The sequence below is a fragment of the Fukomys damarensis genome, unplaced genomic scaffold (genome assembly GCF_012274545.1).
Source record: "Fukomys damarensis isolate Sample0158 unplaced genomic scaffold, DMR_v1.0_HiC HiC_scaffold_6, whole genome shotgun sequence".
Taxonomy (NCBI): domain Eukaryota; kingdom Metazoa; phylum Chordata; class Mammalia; order Rodentia; family Bathyergidae; genus Fukomys; species Fukomys damarensis.
The window spans coordinates 40,934,640-40,962,139 of NW_022900918.1; the positions used below are offsets into that span (position 1 = coordinate 40,934,640).

A 27,500-nucleotide genomic window follows, 5' to 3' on the forward strand; every position below is an offset into this window, starting at 1 on the left:
GCAGCCCCCTGGACGAGCTCAGCAGCATCTTCAGCTCCGGCCGCCCTGTGCTGCGCAGGTCAGCGGCGGGGCGCAGGATCCGTGAGGACGGAGGTGAGCAGGCCTGGGCGCGTGAGTGGGCGGGCCTAGGGTACACAGAAGGTGTGCGCGTGCGGGGTGTGCAGTGTGCATGGCCTGTGCGGAAGTACACAGCGGCATACACGATGCATGTAATCGTGTTTCTCATGCACGCACGTGTGGACAGTACCGTTTGCACGCAGGGTACTTGGTCTGACCCACACGCACACGTCTCTAGTTGCACGCGCTGGCGCTTGGATCAGGTAACGACCTCAGAGGGGATCGGCAGCCCCTGCAGGTGAGCAGGCAGCAGCCCTGGGTCCCTCCACCTGTGACTGCGTAGGACGGGGTCCGGGTAGGAGACCGCGCGAGAACTGAGCTCGCGCTGGTACCTCGCGTGCTAGAGCGAAGGCTGCGTTTCGTGCACCTCCTCACAGTGTGGAGGTTGGGTCTCCTGTGGGGCGCCTGTGACCCTGGGTCTCTTCGGCTGTGCGCGCGCAGGAGACAGGGGCCCTGATGCGCTTTCCCCAGCACTGGCGGCTACGGCCTGAGCCTGCTGAGCCTGAACAAGCGTTAGCTTTGCAGAGGAGGGAACTTCCAGCCTGGGTCTCCTCTAGTGCCGCCAGGAGTCTGCCTGCGGGTTAGCCACACTGTTTTGCTCAGTTCCTCTTGAGCACAGAGCTTGTGGGCATTTAAAAAAATATGTATTTAAGGCGTCTTTGCAAAATCAGCATACCATGGTGCCCTGCTGTATGTGGAGAAGCAGCGACATGAGGCGTCTTTGTGCTAAGAGAACTTGTGATAGTCGGATGCCATGGCCGGGGAAGACACTTTGCTGCAGAGTTGAGTAACTTCCGGGGGGTCGGTTGCTAGGACCAGAAATAGGATCCTGACCCATGCTGCATGGTTATGTGCACATTAACCTCTCTTTCTTCAAAAGAAAATGCATGAACATTTACCTTTCATCATCATCCGGTTAGGAAATTAATTAAAAAGCTAAACAATTCAGGAAGCAACAGAGACAAGGGCACATGGGCCAGGCTAGGTGCCCTTGGAATGGCGGCGCCCCCTTAACGCTGCCAGCATGGGAGGGATTGTTCCCCTAACCATGTCTTCGGATCCCACGTCACTAATGAGTGAAAGTATTCTTGGAAGCGGCGGACTGAATTTCACAAGTTATATTTTTCCCCCAAGGGCCAAAATGGAATCTAAGAGAAAAATCATTCAACAAATTGATTTTGGAACTAAAAGTTGATTAAAATCCCATAAACCTCATTTCACTGTAGATTGTAATTGGGTGCATTCTTCTCAATCCAGCTGTATTTGAGGACCGAAGTTAATGACTTTCCAGGCAGAACGCTCCCATTTGGAAGTCCCCAAGTCTAGCACAGAGGAAGTGAATTACTGACCCATCAGGCACGGTGTCTACGCTTGCTGATCCAATCTCCCCACCCACCGTGGCCTTAATAGCGAAACCTCATGTACTTGGACCCCTAAATTACAAACATGTCTTTTTCTCTTGTGGGCTTTTACAAAACACTCTGTAATTTGGAAAGATGGGTTTGCATCATTTGTGACTTCAGCCATGATGATGAAAAACTTGGCTCCCTGAGAACAGTCCTCGTCCCCACGCAGACCCAGGGATCTCCCAGGCACTGTTCAAACTCCGTGACTCTTCAGGCGCTGGGCGGGAGTGCGTTTGTGAGTTTGTGGGATGGCATGTTCTCAGAAGACGGCACACGTTAACCCTTCAGAATGTACAAGGAGAGAGAGAAAGATGTGGAAGGAAAATTTAATGGCAGCCCTAAGTACTAGAGCTGCTTATATGATTTGACGGCACACGTTAACCCTTCAGAATGTACAAGGAGAGAGAGAAAGATGTGGAAGGAAAATTTAATGGCAGCCCTAAGTACTAGATGTGCTTATATGATTAAGGTTTATTCAGTTGGATCCTAGGGTGAGTAATCCATTTTCCTCTAAATTAATTGAATGGCTGATTTACTGTAGGCTTGGGATTTCCTCCCTTTAAAGTTTTAAATCTACTTTACCCTCTTTATATTTAAAGGCATTTTATCTTCACCTGAAATAGCTTTACTTACCAAATACTCCAGCGTGGCTAATTCAACTGCCAGGCACTTAAATTAATTACAGCTCCTATCTTGCACCCTTGTGGTGCGGGGAAGTTGTTCTACACATTTGGCACAAGTTCCACGGTGCTCCCCTTGCTTCTTTGGAACAATGATATTGAGAAAATTGCCCGTGCTGTGAGCCGCAGCCAGTGTTTCCTGGTAGAATATATGTGCGGTGGCATGGGGAGACTGCACGTGGGAGAGGAAGTTCTCTCGTGGGTAATTCTCCTTTGCAGCTCCAGGGATTCGCATGTAGCATTTCACGGCTACCACGTGCCTCAGGACAGTTCTGTTTCCACAAACTCACTGCCGTGTAATTTGAGGCCTACAAACTCACACCAATTCTAACATCTAGAACACACATACAGAAGAAAAGTGACTGTGCAAACGCGTGGGTGACCGTGGCCTGCAAAGAACACCACCGGCAGCACAGAGCAGTTATGCTGCCTCACGCTGCAGGCAGCTTCAGCAACTTATTGGATTCTTGCACTGCTATAAGGTGTTTGCTAATGTTGTGCCCCTTTTGCAGTTGGGGAAACTAAGGCACAAAGAGGTTAATCACGTTGCTTATGAGCAACGGGGCCTGGCCTGTATGCTGACATTTGTCTCCGCCGCTCTCCTCCTAGCCATCCATGTGGGCTACCTAGAGTGCAGAGGAAAAAGACAGGCAAAAGCTCTACAAAGTGCACATCTGCTCACTCAGGTACAGCAAGTAAGAGTTGTGCACCTGAGATGGAGCCATAAATGCAGGGAGGTCCCACATGTGCTTGCTGGACCATGGAAACAGGAACTGTCCTAGAGCATGATGTGCAGCCCCCTCTGCCCGGCAGTGAAGAGTAATGTGTTGGTTGACTTTCCTCTTGCTGGAACACAGCACTTGACACCCACAGCTGACGGGAGGAGAGGTTTAACTTGGTTCGTGGCTTCAGAGGTTCAGTCCATGGTCAGCAGGCTCCTAGATAGGAGCATCAGGCAGAAGGGTGTGGAGGAGCAGAGCTGCTCGCCTCATGGTATCCAGGAAGTAGAGAAGGGAGGGGAGGGCTGGAGAGGGAGCTGTGTACTCCCAAGGCTCCCCCTAGCGATGCATCTATTCCAAGGAGGCCCGGCACCTAACCGCACATCCAGCTGTGAGCCGTCAATGGATGAATCCACTGCTGCGTGTAGCACCCCGCAATCCAGTCCCCTTCCAAGAGCCACACCTCTGAACACACGCATCTTCAAGGGCATTTCAGAGCTAACGCACAGCATAGGGGTTAAGTGTGCAAGTGCCTATGCCTTTCAGATGGAGAGACCTTCATGAACTCACAGACTCTGTTCACCGGCAGCCACAATCGCAGTCTGACTAATGGTACGCTGGTCACTTGCAGCTGCCCAGGTCGGAGATGCCTGAGCCCCAGTCCAGAGCTGGAGGAGGAGAGGTCCTGGCTTGCTTGGGCCATCAGGTGCTTGGCCACTCTGAGTGCATCCAAGCCTACGGCTGAGGTCATGCTGAATCCGTGCATGGAGGAAAGTAGCTGAGCTCCGCCTTCCCCATGCCTAGAGAGATGAGAGAGGATGGTGATGCCACGGGGCTGAGGAATCCAGAGAGCCGGGCGGGACCCAGGAATGGGCTGACCCACACAGTGTGTTTTTACATCAAGTTCATTATTTTGCCACTGTGTCCTTCGCTTAGAAAATTAAATGAATTAACATGATGCCAGCCCAAAATGTAATACGAAGTATTTCTTCCCATAGAGCAAGTGGATTAAGTACATGTTTGATGGCAAAACTACCTGGAAAAAGCAACTGGTGCATAACCAGATTCCACAGATGTAGCCCCAGGGACATTTTTGCTTAATAGAACTCACAAAATAGATATTAGTGGGTTGTTTTCATTCTGGGGTTTTGTTGTTTGTGTGTGTGTGTGTGTGTGTGTGTGTGTGTGTGAGTGTGAGTGTTTTTGTCTGTTTTTTGAGACGGGATCTTGATGTATAGTCCAGAATGGACTTGAACTCACTACATAGCCTAGGCTGGCCTCAAACTCATGCCGAAGCTCCCACCTCAGCCTCCTGTGTGCTAGGATTATAAGCATGTGCTACCACGCCCGGCTGGCAATTAACTGTTACTTTCAGATATTGTATTTGATTGCATAAATATGCCAAATAAGAACAGTCTGAGTCCAGTAGCTTTGTCTGCGGCTGTTTGGGGGGAGAACCATCCACACCTCTCTGTCCCAGCCTTAGGGACTGCTGTTCGTGCGCGAGCTGGGAACCGTGGCAGTGTTCCTCAGGGCACAAACAGTGGTTCCCAGAGGCCGGTGCGGGGCCAGAGCAGCACAGCCTGCCGGAGCTTCCACTCTGACTTCAGCCACAGCCCTTCCACGGGGGAGCGAGATGGGGCTCTAGAGGTAACCCTGGACAGACCGGGTGTGCACAGTAAGCCCGGAAGGAGCCTGAACAGCACTGGGCGGTATCGCGGGTCAGCGGCAGGCTCATACGGTGGAACCCGGCGTTGAGCGGGGTCACAGGTGCCGGGCTGAGGCACAGAGCCTGCAGACGCCTGTTCCCAGCCCAGGTCTGGAACAGGAGCTCTGACACTGTCACCCCTTAACTTCTGGCACACCCCAGGAGGTCGCAGTGGGAGAAACCGCCTTGCATGCGTCCCGTGTCTGCACCCTTGCACAGTAGCACCCCAGGCTTCCTTCCGCCCGTGCATGGTCTCAGGTCCTCTCCCCGTCCAAGGCAGCTCTCCTCCTCCCTGTGGCTCGACAGCTCTTTCCATGGTGCTGTTTGTGTGCTTGTGTGTGCGCGTGTGTGTGGTCGGGGTGGCCTGAGGGCTCCTGCACCTGATAAAGCAGGGCCACGGCGTGTACCACCTGCAACTCTCCCCGCTGGTTTGCTGGGTCTGTTCTGGTCTAATGGGGCTGGCTGCCTCCCGACTCCCCCGCGCTCCGGACCCATCTCTGGTCAGCACTGTTTCCCTCACTTTCTAAATGAGGAAGTCCTGTGGGGAGCGGGACCGACATGGCTGACAACAGAGTTCTCCATTATCACCACGTGGGCATGGAGCAAGGGGGAGCTGTGGACAGTTTTCTTCCTAACGTTTCTCTGGGAGAAACAGATTTTTTTCCACTAATTGGCTACTCCGAATTGTGGTGTTTTGAATCATCTGAAGTCGGATGGGACTAGTGCTTTGTTCATTTGCACTGAGTGATGAGCTTCGGGCCTCCGTAAACTGACCAGCACCAGATTTCGCTGTGTCGTCCACACAGCGCTTTCTGTGTCCGTGGGAAACACGTTCATGAATGCCGAAGTACAAGCTGTAAGAGATTTGACATTTTTCTCATAGTTTCCAGCGGTTTCGCTAAATACCCAAGATTTCATGTAGGGAAATGGTGCAGTAAGACTTGCATAGCCTTGGAGTGCTTTCCCTTCCAGTTACCTGGGAAGGACTGAACTAGTGTTAACTGACGGAATGCTATGGGAAGTCGGGGAAATGCTCTGTCCCCCACCCCAGCAGAGGGAGAACAGAAAGATGTGCTTGGTGTGGAATCAGGAATCAGAAATCAGAGCAAGTGCTCTTTCTACCCGGAGCTCTTACATTAGCTTCCTCACAAGGCACCGAAACACCCCATTGTCTCCCCTCTGTCACACGGGACTGGGCACAAGCTCTTAGGATCCATCCTACAGCGTCCAGAGCGCCGGAGAGGGTGATGAACAATGACAGCAGCGATTCCAGCTACAAGCTTGAGAAACAGGAAGCAGTCAGTGCCCCTGCCGCGTGCGGACACCCTTCTGTCCCTGATATTTGTCACAGTTGATATTTGCCACTGGCTCTCTGCTGTTGGCCAAGCACACCGAACACTCTCTCCCTGGACGAGGCAGGCATGGCATCCCTGTTTACTATGGAGCAGTCTGAGACCTGGGGGTTGAGTGATTTCCCCATAATGACAAAAAGGGATTGGTCTCAAGAGTGAGGAATCCAGTGCACATCTCCATCCTTCTAAGCCCTGAATTCTTTCAATAATGCTATTCTTAGTCTCCTAAAAAAAAAAAATTAAATTAAAATAATGACACAAAGACCCTGCCAGAGGAAGCAATTCCTTCTGAAGTTAAACACAAAGTTTTTACTAGGAAAAGACATGGGGAGTGGCAGAGAAACCTTTGTTCCCATTGTCAGGGTTCCTGAGTGGCATCCATGGCAGATTTGGAACTAGGGGAATGTTCTTCTCGTGCCCTGTGTCCATCCTCTTCCTCCTCCCCTCTTCTCTGCAAAACCCTCTTTCCTGGATGGAGGGATCTGTGGCACACACAGGTCACCAGAAATCTTTCCTCAGTCTGTTTCCCTTGGCCTCACACTCTTTGAACTCCTGCTTGAAACTTGGGTCTTCATTCACAGAAACAAACCCATGCCAAGGTAGCAATCATTTGCCTGGGGCTCACGAGAGCTGAACTTCAGTCTTGGGAGTGGGTGGTGGTGCCTGCTCAGGACACCCAGCCATTGAGGGAGTACTGAGTGAGCCCTCTGCTTCTGGGGAACCACAATGAGAACAGTGCAGAACTGGCCCTGACGGTCATAGCCACCGCCATGATGGGGAGAGGAGACAGACATCCTAAACATCGCTGTCACCTGAGTCTACAGCGATATCATGCAAAAGGCAGAAATCCATCCTCTTCTACATGATATGAACATAGAACAAAGATGTGGATGACAGCAGAGTTGGACATGTGGCAGGACAAAGACCTGGTGTCAGTCCTGAGCATCAGACCTGGGCTTGCACCCCCTTGATACAGACTCTCGAGGCAAATGTGAAGAGGTCAGACTCAGAAGTGTGCCATTCCCAGGAGGCCACACTACTTCCTGGATCTGAGAAACCCAGGAACAAAACCAAGCAGAGCATTACAAGTAAACATTTAGATCACTCTGATACAAAGCTATCCTTTTGTCTGTTACTTTTCTCCTTGATGAGACAAAATATTTGACATCCATAAGTTAAAAGAGGAAAACTTTATTTCAACTCCCAGTCTGTAGAGATTTTAGTCCACAGTCAGCAGCTCCCAGGCAGGGCAGCATGGTAGAGGGGCATCACAGAACAGAAACGGTCCATGGCAGGGTAGACAGGAGGCAGCAAGCGACAAGCCTCCCTTTCCCTTTTATCCCATCCAGGCTACAAGCCTTTTGGGTGGTTCCATCCACACCCAAAGTGGAGTTTCTGTCTTCATTAAATCCATTCAGCCACACCCAGAACTCTGATAATTCCAGTCAGTGGACTAATTTAGTACCACGCACCCTCAACCCCAGCATCACACACCTGGACCCAGCCAGTTCTGAAAAACGCTGCCTATAAGTGCACGAGGCTTTTGGGGGACATCAGGGTAACAACCTTAACACCTTCGAATGCATTATCTTGGGAAATCACCTCAGATATTGGCTGTAAATCTGCAGCAGCCAGCATGTCATTCAGAACATGATGTGTTTCTGGCATGAAGAGTTCATCGTTTTTTCAGAGGAGCTACAGGAAGGAAGCCATAAATCCATTACAGCTGTGATGCTTGGCAGTGCACTGTCAGCAGAAGAATCCACTCCATCTGAAATTCTGCAAGTAAGGGTGCCTCTTCCGAAGTGATTATTTTTTGTAACCAGTAAGGCCTTTGCCCACTAAAGCAAGTGGCTATTATGTATGGTGTGTGTCTACACGGGATTGCAAATTAAACTCCCACTGGGGGCTCTGAAGGGAAACCTAGTGCTCCATCCTCTAAGCCACTCAGTGGCTTTCCTTAAGCACATGAATAAAGACCTTTCTATCTGCATCTCATTATTCCAGATACTGCCACATGCCTGGGTTTCTTGCTTTTGTGAAGAAGTGCTCAAGAGCACCATGGTGCCTGGGCTGCCTTCCTGCAAAGGGACTGAGCTGGTATCATGTCCCCTCTCTCCTAAGAGTAGTGGAAGAGGAACCCAATTGCTTAATTACCCACCAGGGTTCAGGTCCTTTATGCCTGGCTTACATCATTTTTATGACTCCCTAGCTTAGTCTAGAAGATTGCATGCTGTCTGAGTGCTAGGTACATTCATATCCCTTTGCCCGGTGCCTTATTGCAAGAGTCAACAATTGTCACCTGCTTCCCTATTTACTTTTCTCATTGCTGAGAGAAAATACCTCATACCCACAGCTTAAGAAGGAAAAGTTTATTTCAGCCCAGTTTTTAGAGGTTTCAGTCCATAGGCTGCTGGCTGCAAGGCAGGGCAGCATGGCAAAAGGACATGTCAGAGGAGAAACAGTCCATGGCAGGGTAGGCAGGCAGTGAGCTGCCTCCCTCTTTCCCTTTTATCCCTTCCAGGCTACAAACCTAATGGTTGATGCCACCCACACCCAGGTGGGGCTTCCCATTACCCCTACTCAGAACAGTGCTAACCAATCTGTAGACTAATCCAGTCATCACACTGTTACTCCACATGTTCTAGATCCAGCCACCTCCAAAAATTCCCATCTTTGTGCGTATGAGGCTTTTGTGAACATCTAGACAAAAATCGTAACACTGCCCTCTCCTGTGTATAGAGCTTCCTGGACTTCTGACCGCTCTCTCCTGGTCTCTCCTTGAAATCTTCAGTTTTCTTACTAATACGCAATGCATTAGAAACCACTGGTCCTTTGCAATTTAAAAATGCAGGTCAGTTATAAGAAGTTGATAAGCAACAATGTGATTTTTCTCCCCATATGATGGCTAGGTACTGAAGTACATAGATCCTGAATAGGGGCAGGCATGAGTCAGGGTGGAGACTTACACTGATTTACCATGGAACCCATAGTTCCTAAAATACACAGAAGAGCTTCTTCATACCCCAAGGTCTGGCTCACAATCAATCTTCCAAAAGATCTGACCATGGTGTACATGCCTGTAATCCCAGCACTCGGAAGGCTGAGGCAGGAGGATTACCACAAGTTTGAGGCCAACATGCTACATTGTGAGCGGAAGGTGGGCTGCAGACCTGCCAGGAAGGGTGTAGGGTCTCCCAGCTGCGCCAGCCCCGGGGCCGTCAGAGGGAGGGCTCCCAGGTGCCATGCCAGGCCTCCCCAGACACCTGCCACACTTCCTCGGTCACAGGCATGTTGTGGCAGGGGGGCGCCAGAGTGATGAACACAGACGAGGTGACTGTCTCGAGGCCATTGCTCCAGGTCCTGAGATCTCAAATCCTGGAGGAGCTAAGGTTCTGTAGGTCCCGGGAAGCCTGCTGCAAGTGCCCTGGCCAGCCGACCAGACCTGGACAGCAAGGACACCGTGGGCAACCTGGACCTCACCCCGCCACCTCCGCCGCCCTCTGCGGCCTGCCTGTGCCCGCACCCAGTGCCATCCGGCCTGCTGGGGTGTCACTCACCTCGAACCTGGAGCAGGAGCAGCTGCACCTGCACCTGCTGCCACCCCAGGCCCCAGCCAAGCCCCCACCCATCCATCGCAGGCCCTCAGAGTCGAGGAGGAATGAGATCCATGGGATCGGTAAGATGGCGGTGCACAAGGTGGAGGCCGCCATCTCGGACCAGAAAAGATGGGCTCTCCCGATGACCATTATTCCAGTGAGGAGGGGGTTTTGTCAGGGGCACGTCATCAACAGGAAGTGAGAGACCAGCAGGTGGGGCTGATGCCTTTGGGGAAGAAGAAAGCGGAAGAGACAGCCCGCCCACACCATCTTTTTTGAGGGGCTTTTGTCCGCCATCTTTAGCGTGCTCAGGGGCCCAACACTCGCCTGAGTTTGGGCTGGAAACTCCTCGGATGCCTTTATGACATGAAGACCCTTTACTAAGGCAGCCTGTACCGGCCGTTCTTGACTTAAGAGATTGCCCATCATAGGGGTCCTTACCCGCAGCTTCAATATTTACACAGTATACGCGAGCCCCTGATCAGGCACCATCTGTTGTTGTCCGTGAACAGCCTCGCGGAACAAGGTTTGGGAGCTCGGACCGGGAGAGTAAGGCCTCAGAGTCACCAAGCAGACTCCAGGGAGGTTTCTGGAACGCTTCCTCTTTATTCAGGAAATGCACAGATTTATATAGGGAACCACGGGGGAGGCGCATGGGAGGAGCATTTAACGTTTGGCAATATCTTATTGGCCAAGACATGGTGGAGTGATTTTTCTTGGGCGACGTGAAAGAGTCAGGGACTAGGGGCGGAGGTGTAGCCTGTTGGGCCCAGTATCTATGTACTTAAGCGAGTTAGCTCAGCCTTAGCAAGGTCTCCAGGTTACGTCAGGAGACAGGAGTGTGGCACACCTAGCCCAACCAAGGTTGAAATTCTTGACAGGCGGGAGTATTCACCTCTTTTGCCGCTGCAGAAGGCACAGCTCTTCCTCCCCGACAGGAGACCGCAGGACATTGGCACAGCTTGTCTATGGCTGTTCTCCTGCTCCTCTTGACCAATGTTGTCCAGGGTAACAGGCAGCGTGAGCTCAGGGTTCTGAGAAGGCAGTGGAAAGCTGGCCAGCTGGTACAGTAGACTAGGTACCACCACCCTGCAGCAGGCAAGGGGACAAGGTACCTTGGAGTCTTTCTGCTGGGGCTGGGGACAGAGCTTCTGAGGGCCCACAGAATGACAATCAGACAGGAAGCAGGGTGGTTGAGCTGGGCACAGACAAGAGGACTAGGGTCTTTAGGGGTCCCGGCCTCGACAAGGCTTTGCCTCTTAATCCAAACGAAGCAGAGACCAGTGGGAAGTGATGATGTGACCAGACCTGCCTTCCGGGCTGGGCTCCTCACACAGCACAGCTGCCATTCTGGGCCAGCTCAGTCCAGGTTTCGGGGGCTGGGAGGGGCTTCTGGGTATTGGGGTGCCCAGCAGCAGCTCCACAGTTGTGATAGCTGAGAATATCTCTAAGTTTGTACCTGGAGCGGGGGATCACCTTTAAAAGGATGGTAGCCACCAGAGCACTGTCCCTGTGTATAAAACCAGCATGGTTACTATTCGGGGCGTGCTAGAGCTCTCTTGCTGGGCTGAGATCCAGCTCCAGTGTGCACAGTAGAGCTGCACCTCCTGGCCTACACCTCAGCAGAGTTCCCACCAGCGCTTTTGGCCTGCCCACTCTGCCCCCAGCCAGGGCTCCACTTCGCTGACATCTGCTGTGCATCTCCTGTGAGCTGAGCTCTGGGCTGCAGGGCTGTGGGATTTGTTTCCACAGCACCAAATGTCTTGCATGTCATAGTGCTCAAGAAATAACTGAACTGGAGACTGAGGAAGGGAAATAGCTTAAGGAGAAAGCAAAACAGGCAGAAGTCTCTGTGTCCGGCAGCTTCAGAAGGAGCCCGCTCACTGACACAGAGGCTGCCGGGGGTGGCCAACTGTGTGGATGCCCTTCCAGCTCCAGCTACTTCTGGGGTGCCCCTGTCCAGGCGGGGACACAGAGGGCCCCTGCCTTTGCCCACTTTCCCCTGCTGTCAACCCTGTGTGCAAGGGGACGACAGCCCCCACGTCTGCTTGGCTTTTGAAGCACAGTCATTTTTAAGTTAAATTTATTTTTGACTGACAGGTAAAGGCATAAAAATTGTCCATACTTATGCGGTGCCAAGTGGCATTCTAACATTGTGCAGCCTATAAATCAGATTCTAAGCATCCACCTCATTCATTCTTTTGATGAAAACACCCAAATGTTTCCTTCTACCACTGTGGAACGTGTGGGACATTTTCCTAGTTAGCTGCACCCTACTGTGCACTATTAGCATGCCAGGACCCCCCCAAGCCATCTGCTCTGATCGATGCCGCAGTCCCCCAGCCTCTCGTAACTGCCATTCCTCTCTCCATGTCTGTGAAGGTAACTGTTTTAGATCCAGTGTCTCAGTGGGGTCATGTGGTATTTGTCTTTTGAAGCTCATTTCACTTTATTTCCATAAAGGACCCCAATTGTACTCATGTCCCAAATGACACAATTTTGTTCTTTCTGTGCTGAATGCCGTGCCATTGCATACATAGTGATGGTTAGGGTTGATGGCATCAATTTGATTGGCTCAGGAGCCACCAGGGGTTTGGGGGACACATTTCTGGGTGTGTCTGGTAGGTCATGGAGGCGTGACCTTGGGTGCTGTATCTGGTGCCTGGCCCCTTTCTCTGTGGCTCTGTTACCCTGCTCTGCTCTCCAGCCACCATGAGCTAAGCAGCTTCTCCATGATGTTTTTCTGCCTTGAGACCAAGCAGACCATGGACTAAATCCCCTTAAAACATGAGCCAAATTAAACCTCTTTTCAAGTTGGGTGTTGTATATTATATCCCACAGCAAGAAAGCTCACACACACATACACACACACACGCACATTCACATTTTGAATCCATTTATCAGTTGATGGACATGTAGGTTATTTCCATTCCTTGGCTGTTAATGAGTATCGCCACAATAACATGGGAGTGCAAATGCCTCTTCCACATACCGGTTTCATTTCCTTTAGATACATGCCCAGCAGTGGGATTTCTGGGTCATGTGGTCGTCCTGTTCAGTTTTCTGAGAAACATCCATGCTAGTTTGCACAGTGGCTATATTGTTTCGCATTCCCAACTCACTCCATCTCCTTGCCAGTACTGGTCACCTTTCGTCCTTTCTAACTGGAGTGATATGAAACCACCCTTCAGTTTCTGTCTGCATTTCTTCATGACTAGTGATGGTTACCATTTTGTCTTACAGCTTTGGCCACTTGTGTATTTTTTGGAGAAATATCTATCACAGTCTAATACCCTTGTTAAAATTTGATTATTTTTTACTGTGGAGTTTTTTGAGTTCCTCACATATTCAGGATATTAATTACTTGTCAAATGAATAATTTGCAAACACTTTCTCCCATCTTTAGGTTATCTCTTCACTATGTTGTTCATTTCCTTCACTCTGCAGAAGTTTGGTGTAATCTCATTTCTCTGTTTTATCTTTTGCTTCTGTTTTTTCTTTTTATCTTATTCCCATGCCAAAGTCCCAAAGTGTTTCCCTGATGTTTTCTCCTAGTACTCTCATTATTTCTGGGCTAGTTGCTTGTCTTGTCTTATTCTACTCCAGGTCCACCTTTAAACAGATTCGATTTTGAGATCACAAAAATTAAGAAAATATTTAGCAGATGGCATAGGATTGCAGCCTAACTTACATGACAAAACTTTAAGAATCTCTCTAATTCATTTTCAGTTGGTTTTTGTGACTAGTGAACAACAGTGGTTTGATTTCGTTCTTCCGCCTATGGATACCGGGTTTCCCAGCACCATTTACTGGAAAGACTGTCCTTTCTTTCTTCAGTGCGTATTCTTAGCACCTCTATCAAAAGTCGGTTGACTGTCAATGTGTGGTCCCCTTTCAGGGTCTTCACTCTGCTCTGTTGGTGTTTTGTGCCCTTATTCTGCTATTTTGCTTACTACAGCTTCATAATGTGTGTTTTGAAGTTGGGTTGTACAACCCTTCCTGCCTTGTCCGTTTTGCTCGAGAGTGTTCTGGCTAATTGGAATTACTTTGTGTAGAGTCTCTGATCACCTGGTGTTCATTTCATCTCCTCAGCAGTTTTTACTGCTTAAATCTTCAATATGTTTCTGGGCTGAGCAGCTGTGCTCTGTGACTCTTAATGAGAGAGGTCCCTCAGGTGGCCTGACCGAGTCCTGTCACCCATGGTGCCCTGTGGGTGTGGATCCTGGGGGCATGGGCAGTGCCAGGGAGGGGGAAGGTCAGAGGGACCCAGTCCAGGCCCCGCCTTTCCCCTTTCCCTCCCCTCCTCCTGCTCCTCCTCCTCCTCCTCCATCTCTTCCTCCTCCTCCGCGTTTCATCACCCCTCCTGCCTCCCCTCATTAGGTTTGAGTCAGTGCAGTCCCTTCGAGAGCTTTAAGCATAGAAGTAACATAATTTAACTTGTCTTTCACTGAGTAAAAAGCTGGACAGTGATTAGCATGTAAGGGTTGAACTTCCATCCCACCTCTTTCCACAGCAGGCCTCCGACCAACTTGAATTCTCAGCAAAATAGGGGTAACAGCTCTGCCTCCTCATGGGGCCAGGATTCTTGGGGTCTGGATTATTGGCGTTGGATCAGGGAGGATAACACACTTCACCCATAAGCAAAGTCCAACGGTGCAAAGATGTCTGTTATCTCTTCGGAATAATTATTAGCCTGGAACTTTGGAAAGGCTTAACATTAAGGCAGAATCCACTAAGTACCAAGGGGGAAGAACACATCCAGCATACATGGCCTTAGGTCCAGTTCCATACCTGTCCCAGGGACTCTGGCAGCAGGACAGGGGACGGCTCTGGGGAGAGGACAGGTGTCACTCAGGCTCGGTTTGCAGATTTGAGCACTTCCCTGGGGAGCCTGTGGGGATGGCAGGGAAGTCGGCTTCCTGCACCATTGCTCTGAAGCCTGAGCCTTGATTATGTCTTGTTAATACGACCCCTTCAGAAACTTCACCTGGCCCTCGGCTGTTTTGGGTGACTGCTTCCGTGTGCCTAAACCCTGACGGTGGCAGTGGGATGGTCCCTTTGACGGTTAGAACATGGATATATGAGGGTGTTTGAAGCTTCATTTTCCAAAGTGGCTAATGAAAATGTTATAATCACGCAGAAGATAAATTCCTTAGTTGGAAAGCTCTGTGTCCCTTACTGTATTTAAATTTAGTAATTCAGAAAGCTCCTGATACATGAGCTCATTTCTTCTGCACATGGGCAAGACTGCGTGAACCTATTTGATCTGTGACATCGAAAATTCTGTGTAAATGCATGTGAAAGTGACAAATTATGTAGGTTTCTCCAGCTGATGTTTTTCTCTTGGCTCAATATTGTTGGAGCAAAATTTGGTGACTATTATGGAAACCCCAGATTTGATTAAGGGTTACTATCAATTATTTGAAATGCATTAGTACTCGATTCAGTAAACTTTATTATTTGCCCCCAGTGTGTTGTTCAGATCTTTCAGTATAAATAAAGTTTTCTAAAATTTATTTTAGGTTTCGAAACTAACCTCAACCTGACCAGCCAGGATGATGCCAGTATATCAGAAATGGCTTCAGAGACTCAAGATAGAAATGCAAACAGCCACGGGATTCAATTTTCAAATTCACTGTCTGGTGCTATAACTGCTGAAAATGGAAATTCTCTCTCCAACGGTAAGCACTTTTACATCAGAGGTAAATGCACACAAGTTCAAAGCTGTGTCCCCCTCCCAGCAAGAACAGATTTAAATTATAAACTACCTGGAAAATAAAACATAAACTGAGAAACTCCATGAGGGGATTATGGTCAGAATGCTAGGGTGTATGTTGGGAATTAGGATTTCATTCACTATGTGGAGAATTTTCAGATTTTTTGCAATATTGCTCCATGAGAACTGGCGTACAATTAGTCATGCACTGAGAAGCAAGACGAGCTGGACATTCTTCCAACATTGTTTAATTAAAAAATATTTCCCATAACTAAGAAATGTGGAGGAAATAATACTGAAGGAATGGTAAATGCCAAACTGCTTGTAGTTTGTTTTTGTTTTTCTTTCAAGGGCATCAATGAGTATATCATTTAGAACTTAGCTTGACTGTACGTGTCCAAAACTCTGTAAATAATTATTTTCTCTTGTATATAAAAGAACTGTGGCAAAAAATATCAAACCAACCTTGCCATAAAAAGAAGTTCAAAAGAAGGAACAAGTATTTTTCTGTAGTCTGGTTAGCTGTGCTAGAGAGGCATCAGCTCTCTGGGCCACCAGGAATGAACTGCTGAGCTGCAGCAGAGTTGCCAGCACTCCAGGGACACTGGGGACTCACAGAGGGCACCCAAGGAGCTCTGGGACCCTTACCACCTTTCGGGATCACAGGGTAGGCACCCAGTCCAGGCCCGGGGGTGCAGCTGTGAAGTGTCCACCCCGAACCAGGGCACAGCCCAGCTGGGAATTACACCACCTCCGAGTTGGGCTATGGCATCCTGGAATGGCAGGGTCCCCGTGTGCTTGGGATAAACACACATAGATCTGTCCTCAGGGCAGTACCCACAGCCCAGGGTTCAAGGTATCCTCACAAACCATTTCTCCCAAACAAGGCCTTTCACACAACCAAAAATAACAAGACACATGCACACACAATCACTGCTTCTTGTCAACTACAGCAGTCAACTGTAGGACAGCCATGGTCACTGAAAAGATTGTAGATCAATGACATACAGCATAAAAGAATGTATGCTCACCCTTCCCGAACAGATAATAGACTTGTAGCAGACGTGGAGACTCCACAAATGCTACCAAATGGAAACTCTGAAATTGAAAACCAGTAATAGAATGAGACAGTTCTTTACAATGAAACAAAAACATCCAGGAAGTGGAGGACTGAAGTGGAAGGGCGAACAGGAATTCTAGAAAACGGTCCAGAGGCATGAAGAACATAGTGAGAAGGATTACTAGAATCTTAGGGAAAGAGGAGAGCACATCTGTGTAGAAAGCTGACGTGGTGAGAAGTTCCCACACTAACTAGAGAATCAAGAAGCAGAAAGAGCGCATGCCTATTATGCCAGCACTCTGGGAGCCTGAGGCAGGAGGAGTGGGAATTGGAACCCAGCCTGGAAAATTTAGCAACTTAGCGAGATCCTGTCTCAAAACAAAAAGGGCTGGGGAGATAGCTCAGTGTGAAGGCCTTGGGTTCAATTACCAGTACTGCCAGAAAAAAGAGAAGAAGGGGAGGGAAAGGAGGGAAGAAAGAAGGGAGACAAATACAAGAAAAATACACCTGAAAATAAACTTTTCAAATTACCTTAAGCTTTAAAGCTTCACATAGTGCGACTCGGCATCAAAGGCAATGGTAACACAATGCTTCAAGGACTACAGTGTCTGAAATATAGTGCCCAACGAGTAGCTATGAAGAAAACAGAGCTTGCAAATATCAGGAAACAGAGTGATTAGTCATGCGTCTGGGGCCTAAGAATCACACCTCTCAGTAACCAGTGGACTCGAGAAATCTCACAAAATAAATTGAAGGGAACACAGGGATGTCTGTGCAGGCGACAACCTGGGGCCTTGGCCAGTGTCTTCGTGAGTAGAAATGTGGGCCTCTGACGGTTGCAGCATGAGAGAAGAGAGGCTGCGCATCAGCATTAACAGTGCTACGACGCTAGACAATGAAACCGAACTCCAGTGAAGTGGAAGGAAAGCTGTAATAACATTAAGAATATAATTTATTGAAACACAGATGGGCAAAGCATCAGTTTTGTTTTTTGAGCAAAACTATCCTTGAAAACTTTTTTGGGGGCCCGGGGGATTTAGCTCAATGGTTCCGGTGCCTGCTTTGCAAGCGCAGGGACCCAAGTTGGATCTGTGGTACCAAAAAGAACCAACCAACCAACCAAACAAACCAAAAAAAACTATTCTTGAAAGCATTAATAGAACTGATGATCATTTTGCAAAAGTAAGGGGGGAAGATATCAAATGTTAGGCATAGAACAGTGACACTGGATGGGACATGCAGAAATTTAAAAATTATATTCATATTCATAGAATGTGAGAATAGTTTTTTGCCAAATATAATTGTAAATTTACTGAAAATCTTTCTCAAAAAATATAGAACTTACCAAAGTAAAGTAGGAAAGCTAAATACTGCTCCAATCATTAAATTAATTTAATGTGTAGCTGGAATACCTTCGTACAGGAAAAGTCTTCTGGTTTGTCCACTTAATTCTCCCAAAGTTCTGAGGAAGAAATAACATCAGTGCTGTACCAACATGCTGGGAGAAACAGAAGTCTGGCTGACATCAAGAGCCACTTCGTTTGTGACAGAGTTGTCTTCTAGGGTTTTGGGAGAAGAAACCATTGCTGTCCAGGTAGGGCAGGGCAGGAAGCTTCCCCTACCTCAGGATCCACACAAACGCACACCCCAAAACTCTCTTGTAGATTCTAGGTCTAAATACCAAATGCAAAATAATAAATTTCTAAAAGAAAATGTATCTCAGCAAAAGGAAAAGAAAGGGCTTCTCAGAGGACTGAATAAGGTGTGGCCAGACACAAACGGGAAGCCCTGAGCCAGGTGAAAATACTTTCTAAGACATCAACCAACATTAGGTCATAGTCGGAGAAGACCTGAATTAAAAGCAAAAGGCAGCAGAAGACAGGAACAAGAGTAACTGTGACACTGTCAGCGGGGGTCAACTGCCTTGCCAAGGGGCCAGGCACCCTGAGGAGTCACAGATGGCCAGGGAGGGATGAGCTCTGAGAACCAACTCCCACCAAGTAGGGGCAGAGATCCCCCACCCAGGAGGCAGTCAGGTCTTGGAGTGAAACTGCTGGGCTTCCTGTCCCTGATGACGCTATCTCTTAATTTGTGTGGCGGTGACAACCCCACAATGGAAAACCAAGCGAAAAATGAGAGAGGGAGGAAGGGAAGGGGCACAGAGGAGGGAACTTCCCTTCTCCAAGATGCTTCATTTTCTCTGTGTTTTCAGTGAAAAGAAAAGTTACATCTTGGGAAAATGATCCCAGAACAGTCCGTTCAGAAAGCTCAGCCTTACTCTATAAGTGAAATCAAAGCCCCAAACCAACGAAACAAACAAAAGCCCTCCAGACCAAAATGGAAATGTTTGTGGCAAACTCTCCTTGAAATTCATAGTATAAAAATCAGTCTTTGGGAACGCCAGGTCTTTGAACTTCAGTGTGCAACAAGAAGAATGTGCCCAAACGCTGGAATGCAGATTTACACATTCTTCTTTAAATGCTTACAGGGTCTGGATCTTAAAGTACAGCAGGTTCTGTGCTGTCATTCACTGATGATGACTTGAAAATCTTGAGAGTTTCGTGCACAGGTGGGAAATTACTGCAGTGCGAGGTCCCGCCTTTCACAGCACTGTGACACATTTTGTGAGCACCATGAATTTCTGGGTGCCTGGAGCTTCCCCCAGTGATTAAAATCTCCATGCCCAGGACACCGGGGTGTGAGGGCCTCCCTGACAGAACAGTGCCTCATGTCCGGAAGGAGCCGGTGAGCGCTCTGCAGAGCACAGGGGGAGGCCTGAATTTCGGCAGTGGAACAAATGTGACAGGCACTGCCCGCAGGGGTGCAGGACCAGGACGGCACCAAGGCCATCACCAGCTCACCGTGGCCTTCCTAAATGGAGACACAGGATGACCGGAAACTTGACGTTCAAGGCGAACCAGAGACTGGCCTTCCCTAGAGAACGCTCCGCTTCAGCTACCTCTGCATTCCAGAAATAATGATCTGTTTGTTCCTTTGCTGAAATGTAGTTATGTGTGGGTAATTACTGCTATCACTTACTTTAATTGCCATCCTTCCACGATGCGAACACAGACTTGGATCTTTTTTTGTGTACTTAATTATTCCCCGGACTTGTGGTTATTTATCTTCAGATTAGAGAGTGATTTTTAGTTGTTTAACTATAGCAAACAAAATATTGTGAATATACAGATGCTTATCTTGTAGAGAGATGGAGAGATAAGAATTCCCAACAAGGACATTTCATCATCTGCATGATTCCCTGTCTTGCCACTCAGCAAATGTACATTTTTATTCTCGAGCAGCAGGAAAATGATGATTAATGGAGCAGAGGCGTTGGGCCTGAGTTGCCCTTCGGCTGCAGTCCCTGGTTCCCGTGCGTGGTGTCACCCTCTTCTCCCCGCACAGGAAGGCTCACGAAGGCAAAGGGCTGTGCGGCCCTGCAGGGCTAGGAGCACTGTCCTCTGCAGGACCCTGAGCCCAGACCTCCACGGGCCAGGCCTGGAGGTAAACCCACACCGCTGCCCCACAAACTGCAGGTGGGCACCCACAGCGTGCGTAAACAAACTGTCTGCCGGCTCCATGTCCATGGGAATTGTGCTGGGTCCTTGGAAACTGTACTGCTGTCATCTGACTTCAAAGCTCGAAGGCCAGAAGAATAAGCAGCAGCCTTCCCCGGACGTGCTGGGATACTTTGCAGTTGGCTGTTTTGAGCAGTGGATGCCGACAAAGAAAGCAGCCCCAGGCACCTGTGAGCGCTGCTCCTCTTCCCCATGGGCAGCATTTTGAAGTCAGGTTAAGTCACATCTACTTTGGGCCATGCTTAATTGAATTTTCTCCGCTCTTCAGTGTTGTACCAGTTAGAAATGGATGGATTGAGGGGACAGCTTGCTGTTTTTCAGCAATGTGACGTTGTTCTTGGGGCTTAAGGAGTCCTCCCCTTGGGTCCAGTCCCCTGGTCTGACTGTTGATTGCTTAACCTCTCCGCCTTCAGTTTTCTTGTCTTAAAAAAGGATGTGATTTAAAAATCCATCTTGCAGGTTGCCCTGGGAATTTTGCATGATGGCACTGGTACAATGTTAGCACGCAGAGAATGCTACCTGCACACAGTTACAAAATCATAAAGGGTTTTAGAGTGCCAAGATCCGTGCAGATTTTTCCAGTAGAAACAGAAACCGTAGGCAATGGACAAATGAAGTAGAAGGTAATGTATTCTCTGAGACCATACAGGGAGGCAGCCTGTATGCCCACCATCAGGTAAATGAGTAAAAAAATGTGTTTACATACAATGGAGTATTACTGTGCCACGAAGAAGGATAAACTTGGGTCATTTGGAGGGAAATGGTCACACCTTGAGACCGTCATATCAAGTGACATGAATCAGAACACAAGCCTAAGTATCATGTGGTTTCTCTGATGTAAGAAACTCAACGTATCAGTAAATTAAGAGGAAACTACAAGAAGGATAACAGGAAACTGGGAGCCAGGCCTTTTATAAAAGGAAAGGAGCTGGGGAAAGAACTGAAAAAGAATGAAGAGGTGCCATGTGCAGGCGCCGGCTCTGCGTGATGGACGTAATCATCGTGTACTGCAATGGGCTGATGAAAATGAAAGCAAAAGGCAGCAGGGGTCAGCGCTGGCACCTGAGTTGGTAGGATGTCTTCCCACACCCCGAACACAGTGCTGGTCCCACTGAGCAGGAGGGGATGAGGCCCGGAGTCGGGTAACCACTCTTTAGGAACCTCTGCAGTCTTGTGTCCCAAACAAGAAGAGCACCTGAGGGCCCCTGGGTCCAGAGCCACAAAGCAAGCGAGGCCCCTAGGGCGTGGGACAGAGGGCGTGGGGCTCTGGCAGATGGCAGAGCTCAGAGGAGGCTGTTGGGCGGAGCTGTGGTTCAGAAATCGAGGGTAGATCACCATGGAAACAGTGCTGAGGACACTCGGGCTCACTCAGGACTCTGGGCACAGTCACGGGAGAGGCAGGACTTTGAGCTGAGCTGGAGGGGGCAGCTCGCAGCATCAGGACGCACTTCCAGGGTGAGGAGGGCCCGAGAGCAGGGCCACGCTGGGCAGCAAACAGAAATCACTCACGGAGAGAGACAGGGAGAGGACAAGGCCAGCAGGTGACAAGGACCAGAGTGCGGAGCCCCGTTCCTGGGAGCGCAGAGGACCAGCCAGGACGAGGGCCCTCGGCAGTGGAGAGGACCCTGACAACTGAGCTTGTGTTCAGACTGAAGCACAGGGAGACGAACTTCTAAGGTCTACCTGGTCTCCTCCACTTCAGAGGCCTTCAGTGGATGCGCAGAGCCCGATGCAGGCTTCACTTCATCGCCGAGTCAGGAAGCCCTTTAGAAATCACAGGGCGCTCTGGGGACCAGAGCCACCTGGGTGTCCTGAAGCCACTCATTTCTCTTGCTGTCCCTGGGCCAGGGCTCGTTCACCCGACTCTGTGATCAGTTCCCCTGCCAAGAGAAGAGCTCAACACCTTCCCCTCTCGCCTGGGTCCTGCCCCCATCTTCCTGTCCCCGTTGTGCAGGGTCCCAGCGGGTCCCAGGAGCGGTCTGCGCGAGGTCTGTGCTGCATGTAGCTCCGCTCCAGGGCACTCCTTCCCCTATCCCCCGAGTGCCTTCCTTGGCGCCTGGCTGCTGCTCTGAAAAGATGCTAGAGGGTGAGACACACAGTCCCCATCTAACTGGACGCTGGGCCGGGGCAGGCCGCCTTGCGGGTGTGCGAGAGGCCGCTGGCCCTGCTTACCCTGCGGTTTCCCGCGGTGCCGGTGGTAGCGCTGCACCGGTACCCAGGTGGGAGGCTGGGCTCAGGGAGTCAGCGCGGTCCGGTTAGGATGCCTGCCGCTGGCTCCCGCACAGAGTGGGGACTGGCTGGTTTCTGGGGTTTTTCAAGAAACAAGAAAACATAGGCAGAATGCGATCGAGACACAGAGAGTACCAAGTTTGGGTGGATGTGGCACTCCACTTTGTATTCTCTTTTACATTAAGCCTGAAACTTCTGTGAAAGGATGGAGTCCTTGTTGTTTTGGTAGGTAACGGAAGTTACTGCAATCTTCCGTGCACGTATTGAATTTTCCGTAATATGAACACACTCCTACCTTCTGGGCACTTAGATAATTTCTTCTTACTTTTCTATGCACATTTATTCATTTTTAAAAATCTGAGAGTGGGCCTTTTATTTTGATTTGTAGGGTGTTTTAAGAATAAGAAAGCCTTCCATTCCCTGTCTTAAACTCTCTGAGTCGTTCTTTGTAAATGTGCCTTTCATTTAATGGTATTTTCGCGCCTGTGGGATTCTGCATCTCCATGAGAAGACCCCGCCCACTTCTCCAGCAGTGCGTGCCCAATGTCCTTGTCCAGGGACACTGTCCGCTCCTCCAACCCCCGGGGCCTGCCCCGCACTCCCCCGCCCCAGGCTGGGCTGTGAAAGCTCTCGGGGAGAGGCCGGGCCCCACAGTCCCTTCCCAGGGGACGCCAGGGCTGCTGTCCCTCTCCACTCCAGCGCTTCCTGAAGCCCCTTCTGAGCTGCTCCGTTGCGTTTCTTCGTTAGTATTTCCTCTCTTCCACCAGCGCACTTCCTCCTCCGCTCCATGGAGCCATGACAATACTTTGTATTTCCTTCTTCTGTTGTGAACTTAACATTCAATTAGTGTTCACTGGTGTTTCCACCCGCGAAACACAGCAGTGCTCGCTACTGCGGTCGGGAGGAAGGTTATGCACCAGGCAGAGTCGGCCCACCTTGACCCTGCTGTGTGCACCCCTAGGTCTCGCTGAGGAGGACGGGTACTCGCGGGTGTGTGTGAGCGGCACAGGGACCTCGACGTTCCAGAGACACCGGGAGAGTCACAGCACTCAGGTAAGGGCCGCGTCCGCCGCTTGGGCTGTGGCTGACGTCCAGAGCTGTGAGGGGTCTCCTTCCTCGTCTGGAGCACATGGCTGTTCCCATGCTGCCTGAGGTCCTCCAACTCAGTGTCCTTCCCCGCTGGCTCCACTTCTGCTTGTTTCAAAAAGATAATAGCCAGCACAACTAAAAATTAACAGATGCTCCATACTGCTTACCGCACACAACGTATATGTCATGGTTTCGAGTTGCTCTCGGTGGCAGTGGTGATATAAAGCCCACTGGGGATATTCATGTGTTTTCTGCTGTTGACTTTGGCTGAGAAAGAAGAGTGGAAGTGACCACAACAGTGAAATAAACCTTGCAGTGCCCTGCAGCTACTGTGGAGTCTCTGTCAGCACCTCCGAGTTCCTTGCACCTTCATTTCATTTCAGAGAGAGCCGGTGCAGGGAGCGCTCAGGTCAAATGAGGGCGTAGGTCGCAGAATCTTCCCGTGTGTGTAGACGTGGTGTCGAACTCACTGTGCTTATTTAGCCTCTGACATTTCACCAAGGTAAAGGAGATTATTCAAGACAAAAAATGACGTTGGTGGTTATGGTTCCTATCTAGATGTCCCTCCGAGCCTGACTGGGTTGAGAGGTGCTATCTTTCTGGGCTCATGAGTTCACAGGGAGGAGGTGAGTCCATTTGGAAGAGGGGACCACTGGGAGTCTGACCCAGAAGGGTCTTTCCCTCCCCAGCTCCTCCCTCCATGTCCACTTCCGGCTGTCATGAGGTGAGCAGCTGTCCTCCGCCTGGCCCCCAACCAGGCTCTCTGCTGGGCCAGGCCACTCATGCCCGACCTGAAACTTCTAAACTGTGGGCAAAGTAGACTCCTCCTCCTTTGAGCTGTGGGCCTTGGGTATTCTGTCCCCAGGAAGAGAAACTCATTAATGCACTAGGAAACTCACTAATGCAGTAGCTTTTTCATAGAAAGAGTAAGAATTTCTGTAATCGAATTTTGTGCTCTTTTCTTTGTGTGCTGTATTTTTTATTTCATTAGTACATGTGTGTAGTACAAGAAGGCTACATTCGTCGTGGGGAGTGGGGACATGTACATAACACAGCTTGCTTCTTCTTTAATCCCCTCTGTACCCACCTCCCTCCCTCAGTCTCTAAATCCCTTTTCCATTCTTCCTATTATTTTGAGTTCCTGTTGATGAACATAAGTCTGCATTCATCATGGGTATTGGTCCATGTAAGCACGTCAATCTGATACTTCCCTTTCCTCTCCCCACCTCCCCTCACCCTTATTCTCCTGGACCCCTTTCCATTTGCGAAAGATCTCTCTCCTTGTTTCCTTCTATCATTGCTGTTATTTTTTTAAAATGCTCTTTTAATTACCTTCTAAAAGCATAATATGCCTCATTCTAGGAGGTGCACAAACCAACAGTTATACACACTTTATTGTCAGTACATTAAAATGTTATTGCTTTGGTGACAAAGTTCTTATATAGCATTAGAGTACAATTTTATTATGTCATACATCGGCATGAAAATACCTTTAAAATTCAGCCATAGATGCAGGTGCTTGTACAAAATCAACTCACCAGCGTGTGATAGCTTCCACTGAAATATCTGGAATTATGTCAGTGTGGCCACATTATCAGCTGAGGTTTTTCTAAATAACATTGATGAGGTAGTGAGAAAAATCAATAATTTAAACCTTAACAATAAATCTTACAGAAGGCAATCTGCTGAAGTCACTGGCACTGATACGTTGGCACAGAAAGAGGAGGAAAGTGCCCATTGGTGTAATGACAGATCACCCCATCTCCTGTCTGTCGCACGGGGATGCAGCTCCTATATCTGGTCAGCACTACAGGCACTTGGGCTGCTGCTGGTCCAGGGGAACCTCCTTGTAGCCAACCCTGGTCTGGGGATGCCATAGAGGGGGATTCCCTGCTTCTGAGCACAAGGGCAGCCCCCTGGCTCCCTCTGCCGCTGCTCTGTGGCTCACAGGGAGAGGGGCCATTGAGAAAGAGGGTTATAAAACAGGCATCTCTGGAACCGCTTATGGATTTGTCTGAGAAGGAAGGAGAGAAGGGAGAAGCCACCAGGAATCATTCCCATTTCCGGTGTCCCAGGGGGACTTGTTTTCAAACACAGACATCCCCGAGGAAGCAGAAGTCACTTTATAGTACTTTTCTCCCCCAAGGAAATGGTAAACCATGCTCCTTTTCTCCCATGCAAGTTGTGGGTGCTCAAAAGCTGGGGCAGATTCCCTCACCCTAGAAGCTGAGCTCTGTGGCACTGCTGTGCTGGTCACACGTCTCCCAGGATTGGCCCCTGATGTGACTCTGTGGGCGGTGCGGACACGGAAAGGCAGGCTGCACTCTGGACCCCTCCAATACACATAGCACAGCAGCGATTCTGTGAAATTGGCCCTGGGCCCGGGGCATGGCTGGCTTCTCGCAGGGAAATCAAATACTGCTTGAGCCAGAAGCGAAATCCCTCTCAAGAATGTCTTTGTCTTAATTACCATCATGGGTGATTTAATGATATCCCTTTACCGGAGATAAAATGTCTGGGCATTCTCATAGATAAAGAAAAGTGGGAGAGCCAGAGGGGCTGGCTGGGATCATGTGGGAAGTGTGCCAAGTTGGGCTGGAGTAGACGGCACCACCAAGACCACGCATTCTGCTCCTGACCCAAGCTCACTGCAGCCCATTGACAGGTGTGGAGGAGCCATAACAGTTAAGGAATTTTTGGTTCAAAGATAAGATAAAAGTCTCAAGTAGCCTTAAGCAGTAGACACTTGTAATTTGTTTTTGTTGGCGTCTGGTCTGGCTTTGAAATTCTTTGCCCACCACAGTGAACGTGAAGGGGAAGAGTTCCTCCCCGCTCCTCCCTCCTCTCCTCTGACAGCTCCCCAGCCTCCGCGGGGCTCCGTGGGTCTGTTTATCATGTGTGTGGAGTGAGGGCCGTAAAATGCAAGGATGCAAAGAATCCCCCATGGCCCTTGGGAGACCTCTACGGCATCCCTCTGGGTTTTCTTCAACCTCTGGGTTCTTCCCCCAGTGGAGCAGAGTTTCCAAGAAGGAGCGCTGCCCACCCCATCTCCAGACTGTTCCCTCTTCTGGCCATAAATCTTTGCCTCCCAGGAAACCCACTCCACCCCTAGCTAGCGACGCCCAGAGTACACTGCTGCTGCTGCTTGCAAATAAGAATTTTGACTGACACACCAACTTAATTGCTGTCATCCATAAAATCCATTTTACATCCGCAAGTGTGGTTTTTTACACTAAGTCCACAACAAGCTCTTTATTGGTTCTTAATACAGATGCCAAATCCTTTCTAATAGAGACACAGCCTAAGATACAAAATATAGAAAATGTGGTTTATGTTGTGCTCCATCATAATTATTTATTAACTTGCAAATATAATGGCTTTACATAAAAGGAGTAAAAGTTAATTTCACTGAAATTAGCAGAGCACAGTGAAAGCTGTGACACTGGCTCTATCTTGAAAGTAGCCACGTTGACTGACACCTCCCTCACACAGAAGCTCGGTTTGTACACCCTGGGGTCCTGGGGTGAATGGACAGAGAGGACGGGACAGCTTGGGCTCTGCACCCTGGCCCCAGGGGGGAGGTTGGTGGACTCGAACTTGGAGTTTCGCAGCTTAGGGGAGTTTGGCGTTAGCATTTACACCAGGGACACCGCCTTCCCCGTGTAGGTCTTAGGAGACTCGAATGGTTTCCTCGAAGCTGTGTGCCGGGCAGGGCGCGGCCCCCAGACTTCGGGGAGGAAAGGCACAGCCAGCCCTGGAGTGCTGCTGTCTGCCAGCGGGCATCACCGAGAGCTGCTGAGCCCCACCCCGCACGCTGGGCCCCTGGTGGGCGTGGGGTGCAGACAGCACGCAGCGGAAGGCGAACAAAGAGGAGCAGAGCACGCACGCTGGCGGGGGCACTGCGGCAGGCTCGCCCGCTCAGGGCTCGTCGCTGGCCACCGGGAAGGAAGATGGCTCCTTTCTCTTTACTTGGTCTTTCAACCTTACCCACTCTCTTTGCACTCTTTTATTCCTCCTAGCTGCCTGCTTCCACAATAATATTATGAATTTTCATTTTCATTATGGCCATTTATTCTATTTCTTACCAAAAACCATTTCTTTGGGTTTTTCTAAAGAACAGAAATTATCCAGGTTTGGCAGTACATGCACTTCTAGAAGGCTGAGGCAGGAGGATTTGCAAGTTAGCATTTGGTCCTAACAACTCAGCAAGACCCTGTCAACCCTTAGTCACACACACACACACACAC

The 27,500-nt window shown here is 49.5% G+C and overlaps 1 protein-coding gene across 1 annotated transcript in view; it reads left to right on the forward strand.

Moving 5' to 3' along the window:
* Myo16 (myosin XVI) overlaps window positions 1-27,500 on the forward strand; it is a 378,094-nt gene that overhangs the window by 331,357 nt on the left and 19,237 nt on the right. The window contains exons 33-35 of the mRNA XM_010619995.3: window positions 5-93; window positions 15,104-15,262; window positions 23,126-23,217. Of these exons, the coding sequence (XP_010618297.1) occupies window positions 5-93; window positions 15,104-15,262; window positions 23,126-23,217 (340 nt within the window). The remainder of the gene's footprint in view (window positions 1-4; window positions 94-15,103; window positions 15,263-23,125; window positions 23,218-27,500) is intronic.